Source organism: Nicotiana tomentosiformis, chromosome 9 (genome assembly GCF_000390325.3).
Source record: "Nicotiana tomentosiformis chromosome 9, ASM39032v3, whole genome shotgun sequence".
NCBI lineage: Eukaryota > Viridiplantae > Streptophyta > Magnoliopsida > Solanales > Solanaceae > Nicotiana > Nicotiana tomentosiformis.
In genome coordinates this window covers 55,540,019-55,547,239 of record NC_090820.1, presented here as the reverse complement: position 1 = coordinate 55,547,239, position 7,221 = coordinate 55,540,019, and the positions used below count along the sequence as shown (strand labels likewise).

Sequence of the window (7,221 nt, the reverse complement as noted above, 5' to 3'; positions counted from 1 at the left end):
CAGTTTTGGTGTTGGAGTTAAAGCCACCATCAATGTTTAATTTAAGTAAATGTGACGTGGGAGGGTGCCATTTAATATAATGAGCAGTCGATATGTGAGGTAAGGCAGGGGTTCTTAGATAGTGAAATTCTATCACATGGAACATAATATTTTTTACCGAGACAGGATCGTGTAAATTGTGGAAAAGGTTATGGTTACGAGTAGTCCAGATGTGCCACAGAATGAAAGGGACAAGCTGAGCTATAGAAACTTCAATTCCGTGGTAGATGAATGGAAGGTGGGTGCGTGTACACTGATCTTTAAGCCATTCAGAGAAAGATGTTGCATGCAAGTTAATAGGGAAGAAGTTCCATACATTATGAGAATTGATGCATTCAAAGAATAAGTGTTTGAGGGATTCGATTTTAGTAGGACAGGAATGACAGAAAGGGTGGGGAAGCATGTTAATAAATGAAAGGTATGGAGCAATCGGTAGTCTGTTAAGAAGTAGTAGCCAAAGAAAAGTTTGAATTTTAGGTGGGATATGGAGGGACCAAACTCATTGGATATTTGGTGGATTAGCAGGAAGGTTGCCACGGGTGTTAAGATATAAGTGATGCGGATTAGCAGAAAAGAACCCTGAATTGTTCGGAAACCAACAAAAGTCATCAGTGCGCGATGAAGTTGGATTAAAGTAAGTACTATGGATGAAAAGTGAGATATCGACAGGTAGTTCAAAGGAGAGGACACTAGTATTCCAATTTCCATTAAGAAGAAGGTGATCTAGTTTAAGATATTGCTCAGTATGAGTTAAAGGACCGTAAATAAGACTGCGAAGAGGAGAATTATTTGGAAGCCAAATGTCATTCCAGACGTTAATGATTGTGCCATTGGCGATGTGCCATTTAAGGCCTTGCGAGTTGCCTTGAAGAAGAGCTCGCAAAGTGGGGGAGGTTCTTCGCCTTGGAAGAATAGATGTGCAATTTGAAGAGGGGAGATTATATTTAGCAGTGATGACACAGGGATTTGGGATGACGGCGAAAGGGCCAAGCTAATCCAGCAATAAGAGCTAAATTCTCACTTATGGATTGGTGGATTCCCAATCCACCATAGGCACGAGGCAGCGTAACTTGTTCCCAGTTAACAAGATGAATTTTACGTTTAGTAGTGGTGGAGCCCCATAGAAAATTTTGTTGAATTTTATCAATGTGGTTAGTAATTTTTGCAGGAAGTAAAATATATTGCATTGCAGATGTAGGTATGGAAGCAAGAACGGATTTAACTAAAGTAGTCCAACCCCCAAGGTTGAGAAATTTGGTCTTCCATACTTGCAGTCTATTGTTCATTTGGTCAAGGAGATATTGATAATCCGCACTCTTAGGTTGAAGCCTAGTGATTGGGAGTCCAAGGTATTTACCAACTTGATAAGAGAAACGCATATTTAAAATGTCATCTTGGACGCTTTGAGGGATATTTGGCGAAAAGACAATGCAGGATTTGTTATTATTGATCTTTTGTCCTGCCAAGGTACCAAATGTTTGGACGACCTTATGGATTGCGACAGCATTTGCTGGAGTAGTCCGCAAAAAGAATTAAATCATCAGCAAAAAGAAGGTGAGAAAGAAGAGGGTCATTGCGGGATGATTTAAGAGGTGTCCATTCGTGATTATCAATAGAGAGGTTAATAATGCGAGTTAGAGTTTCCATACAGATGATAAACAAATATGGAGATAAAGGATCACCTTGACGGATGCCTCTCATTGGAGAAAAAAAGGGGGTAGGCTGTCCATTTATAAGGATAGATATAGTAGAGGATGAGACACAGTATATGATGAGATTAATAAGGGAAGGAGGAAAATTTAAACTAGATAGGGAATATCGAATGAAGGACCATTTGAGGCGGTCAAAAGCTTTTTCAAGGTCGATTTTAAGAAGCATGTGACCCTGATTACCCGTTTTTGCATGGAAAGAGTGAATTGCTTCTTGAACAATAATAACATTGTCAACACTTCGTCGTCTGGGAATGAAGCTACTCTGATATGGGCTAATAATGGAATCAAGGTAAGGCCGAAGTTTGTGGATGATGATTTTAGTGATGATCTTATAGCTAGTATTACAGAGAGCAATTGGGCGATATTGGGCAATCCGTTCGGGACTTTTGACTTTAGGTATTAAAGTGAGATGCGTTTGATTTAGTAAAGGAGGAATAGAGGAAAGGTCAAAGGTATCATGACATAATTTTAGAATAGCGGGTTGTAGATCATTCCAAAATTGATGGAAGAAGATTGGATACAAGCCATCAAGTCCAGGAGCTTTAAGAGGTTGGAAATATTCAATTGCTTGATAAATTTCAGTATCTATGAGGGGTCGGGCCAGGTGTTGGGACATAGCAGTTGTAAAAGCGTTGGGTGCGTGGATGACAACTTGGTTGAGGCTTAGTAGAAGTTCAATAGTGTAAAAATTATGGAAATGAGTGATAATAATGTCATTGATGGTAGATTGGTCGAAGGTCCTATTACCTACAGTGTCATTAAGTCCGAAAATGCGATTTTTTCTTCGACGATGAACTGTAGAAAGGTGAAAAAAATTGTATTCGCATCTCCGTCATGAAGATTTTGGACTCGTAACTTAAGTTTCCAAAACTCTTCTTCGTTCTTTAACAGGAGATTAAATTCTTGAACAAGATTATCTTCCAAAGCAATATGAAAAGCAGATTTGTGATTTGAATCCATTTTTTGGAGACCTGCAATACGAGCTTGAATAATTCATTTTTTTGTGAAAGATAATACCGAAACATTGGGTATTCCAACATTGAAGAACTTCAGTAAAATGGTGAAGCGTAGGTAAATAAGTGTTGGAATGATGCCAAATAGTATTGATTAATGGAGCAAAGCTGGGGTGACTAGTCCACATGGTTTCAAAGCGGAATGATTTCTTAGGATGGCTAGTCGCCCTATTAAGTTTAGTAAAGTTGGACAGTGTTCCGAATATGTATGTGGAAGGTGAATTACAGAAGAATCTTGAAATAGTTGTAGCCAATCAGAGTTAGACAAGAATCTATCTATTCGTTCCATGATTAGGGTGTTCCAAAATTTTCTATTATTGGTCCAGGTAAAACGTGAGCCAGTAAAGCCTAAATCATGCATTCCAAGAGAATGAATACAATCCAAAAACACAGTTACTCTACTAATATTAATAGGGTTTCCTACAAATTTTTCGGAGGCACTGACTACTTCATTAAAATCACCACAGAGAAGCCACGGTCGAGGATAAGAAGTATTAAAATATTTTAAATTTTCCCAAAGTTGAAGTCTGTTGGCTAAAGAAGTGCTGGCATAAACAACAGATATAGTCCAAGGCGGGGATGAGGGGATTACCTGTACGGTTGCATGAAGTTCTTGATTTGTGGAAACTAGGGGATCAACAATAACTTCCTCACTTTTCCATAATAGAACCATGCCTCCAGAGTAGCCATCTGCGCGAGCCTGCAAGATGCCCGAGAATCCAAGTTCTTCCTTGAAAGACTCATCTTCATAAAGTTTTGTTTCTGTCAAGGCTAAAATAGAAGGGTTATTCCATGAAAATATAGCTTTAATATTTCGGATAAAAGCTGGGTTAGCCGCCCCACGACAATTCCATAGAAGAATTTTCATTTGGTTAATTGATGAAATGGTAGAGCTGCCTCCCAGTGTCATTGATATTGCCAGTGTGTTGACATAGGATGCAGTGGCTCATCTTCGTATAAATGAGGTGGAAGTGCCATTGTCAGGTCCGTCTCTGTTGTTTCCTGTCGAAGAAGGATCTGTTCCTCCTCCACCAATGGTATTGGCGAGACTGCCGTGAGGAAGAGTATTTTATACTTCTCTGGAATATCCGCCAGGCATGCAAGTAGATTTATGGTCATCTCCTTGATGTTGTGGTGACCCTTCACTAAAATCCTTCTTTCTGCATTTTGGAGAAGGGTCAAAGTAAGAGTCGTTTTCAGTAGAAAATAGTCCAGGTCTGGTATCTCTGGGGTGTTTTGCTGCATGTCTTATAATAAGGGGATCGAGGTGTGGGTTGTAAGGGACAATGTCCATTGTGACAGTGGATTGCCGAGGCTTTCGATTTGAGAGGTTGCTGGTGACAAGTTGGGTGAGGTGAGTAATGGAGGCGGTAATATGGTTGGGGTTGCCATCTCCGTTAGAAGGTAATCGAGGTGAGAGGTTGATGGTGGCAAGTTCGGTAAGATGTGTAATGGGTGAGGAAGAGAAAGTTGAGCCTCCATCTATGATGGGGGAGGAAACGGTGGGGTGTCATGCAATTATAGAAGTTGAAGAAGTTGCATATTTTGCATGGTCTAACGGAAGGTATTGTTGAGCAGTTGAGTGATGGGATGAAACTGGGGTTGGCTTGTTGTTGAAATTATTTGGTGATTGTGGTTTGATACAATTTGTTCTTGATGTTCCAAGGGATAATAGTTGGGGTAAGGAAGTGTAGGATGTGGTGGTGGGAACATCTGAGGGTAGTAAGTCATATTAGGAGTCATGAGGGGGTACTGATAAATGGTGTAATGATGGATAGTGGGCGTGTATGATGTTTCCTGATCTGAGTCGTCGCCCTCCTCTATTTGGTAGTAACGATGACGTTGATAGTGGCGAGGAGGACGCAGAGTCCTGTCTCCTTGGTAAAATGGATAGTGAGGCATTCTTTAAGGAAGAGGAAGGGTTGTTTGGAACTTGAGTTTGTGGTGTGAAAGGAGTAGTAGGAGTATATAATGTAGTAAGAGACACAAAATGAGCCTTCATCGGATGGTCTTTGAAAGTATCAGCTGCTTTACATGGAGATTGTGAATTATAGGGTACTTGAGTACCTATAGAGTCTGTAGATATAGTTATTGCTTGATCTGCAATATGTGAATGTGGTATGGTACATGTATTACCCGTCACGAAGCAATTTAGAGGAGGTGTTGAGGTGGAGGCGTCAAGAGCATGGATGATAAAAGGATGGGATTTAGGAGTAACAGTGGTGTTAGAAGAATGAGTGGGAATTTGTGTTAATTCTTTGAGGTTGTCGTGAAAGGAGTTTGTCTTTTGTTTAAAGACTTTTTTCTTTTTTTTTTTGTCAGTAATGACCTGCTTTTCTTTCATTTGTTGCATATTGGCATAGTGGGCAATAGCCTCAAAACTGATAGGGGGTGCGGTATAGGGGTTAAATATGTGGGGGTCAGGGGTGATGTTCTGAGGAGTAGAGAAGGGGTTTGTCATGTGGAGGGATGCGGTAGAGGAGGTGATTATAGGGTGTGTAGTAGAGGTGGATGTTTTGTCATTTAGTGGAGTATGAGGTGGTGTAAACGTGGCAGGCATTGGGATATTTGGTGACTGTAATTTGTAATCAGGGGTAAGTGGGGGATGTCAGTAGGTTTTGGGGTTTCAAACCAATTAGTGCCGACGAGATTTGCTTCAGTGGTGGCTGCACTATGTAGGGGGATTTAGACAAATTTTGAGTGGTGGGGGTCTTGCGTTTGGAGTAAGAAATAGTGTGCCAACCATTTTGGTTATTTGTAGAGGGGTCTGTAGAGGGAATTTGAGATGGAGTGGAATTAGGCATCTTTATAGTGGAATGGTGGTGGGGAACATAATTTTGGGCAAGAAGGTGAAAGATGTCCAATACAACCATAATTCGAACACATTGGTATTGTAGTTTCATAGGTTATTTTCTGCAGATGAGTTCCAATGAGCACTTCTCGAGGAAGGGGTCTTATGATAGGTGAAAGTACACACAAGCGTGCATATCTTCCTCTGCTAGTAAGTGAAGTACATGAGTCGATCTTCAACAGTGATCCAATCATGGTGTCAACTTTTTTTAAAATTTCAGTGTCATAGTATTCTGTGGGTAATTCAAGGAGATGAATCCAGATTGTGGATGAGTGATTTGTGTTATCAGCCGTGAAAAATTTTGGTTCCCAATTTCGTATTGTAATGTACTGTGAACCAAGGAACCAGGATCCTTGGTGTAAAACATTGTGATAGTTGTGGGTATGGGTGAATTGGATAAGGTAATAATTTTCCCAAATCTATAAGGTTCAGTGGTTCGATAGGTTGCCATAGTAGTTGAAGCTTAAATTTGAGAAAATTACAACCGTGTTTTCGTCCTAAAGGCTTTACAATGATAGTTTGTTGCCAATTGGCGTAAAGTTTGCTTTTATCGGCAGTGGTTATAGGGATGAAGTGTGGGTGATTGGAGAGATTTTCTTTTTCGTCAGAGAGGTCAAGATTTTGGAGGGACTGGTTAAGAATTTCAAAAGGAGAGGTTTAAGGAGAGGTGTTATTATGGGTTAATTTGTCACGAAAGTTGATATTACTGGTAGTAGGTGCAGGATAGAGAGATTGATCAGGCTTGTTGGTGCTGCGATGTAATAAATCTGTTTCTTGGTCATTCATTGCTAAGTCAATGTTGGAATCCTTGTCAATAGCACTTATGTTGCTTCAATCCTACGGAAATAGCCATTTTTTGTCGATCTTTTTTTTTCTGATTTTTCTTTCTTTCTCTTTGTGCTCGGACTTCTCTTGTTTTTTCCTTTTCTTTTTTTTCTTTTCCTGAACTGTCACCTGGGTTTATAGAACTAGGGGAATAAAATTTACAGATAGGTATGAGGGAGCGTAGGTAAACGAGAAAAGGGTGGGAGAAAGGTGATGATAGGTAGTATGTATAGTGTGGGGAGGATTATATTTGCACAGGTTTTGGGGTTAAAGGAGTTGTATGTTGAATAAGCAGGAGAGGTGTTCTTGGTTTGGATGCAGCTGCTTCAGAGAGAAAACTAGAGGAATACATCGAAGGCCTGTAACATTCTCCCATTGCCAGTTTTGGTATGCAGTAATGATGTTGAGTGTTATCTTTTGTCTTTCTTCATTTTTGTATTTTTGGATACTTATCTAATGATTTCGGATTTTATTCTGGGTTAGGATAATATTATAAAACGTGCATTTTTGTCATAGTATTCTTTATGAAATAATTATTTATCCATTTATTTAATTTACTAAAATTTATTTAAAATAGATTATATATTTATCTGTGTGTCCTTTGCTTGTATAATATATTATTTGGTGTATAGAGTTTAATACATTTTGGACGTATTGAACGGGCATATTTTATACTGATTTAATAAAATAATTTTTTAGTTCGTATTTATACTCTTAATTTTGATATAATTATTATTAGCAGTGTATGTTATTTATTGTTTTGATTTATTAAAATGCGAGA

At 39.1% G+C, this 7,221-nt stretch overlaps 1 protein-coding gene across 1 annotated transcript; it reads right to left on the bottom strand.

Annotated features, from left to right (window-relative positions):
• Positions 1–983: 983 nt before the first annotated feature.
• LOC117276856 (uncharacterized) lies at positions 984–3,674 on the bottom strand. Its single transcript, XM_070184916.1, has 3 exons — positions 3,357–3,674; positions 1,689–1,761; positions 984–1,549 (listed from the first exon to the last, which is right to left on the bottom strand). Exons 1-3 carry the CDS (start codon positions 3,672–3,674, stop codon positions 984–986), a joined length of 957 nt encoding a protein of 318 aa, XP_070041017.1.
• Positions 3,675–7,221: the final 3,547 nt, after the last annotated feature.

What these genes read in the sequence shown, in the direction of transcription:
- LOC117276856 (XM_070184916.1), bottom strand. Translation starts at nt 3,674, where the DNA reads ATGACACTGGGAGGCAGCTCTACCATTTCATCAATTAACCAAATGAAA. An exon ending in AACTTCATGCAACCGTACAG is followed by an intron (nt 1,762 to 3,356) that starts GTAATCCCCTCA and finishes ATAAATGGACAG; the next exon opens with CCTACCCCCTTTTTTTCTCC. An exon ending in TCCATATTTGTTTATCATCT is followed by an intron (nt 1,550 to 1,688) that starts GTATGGAAACTC and finishes GGACTACTCCAG; the next exon opens with CAAATGCTGTCGCAATCCAT.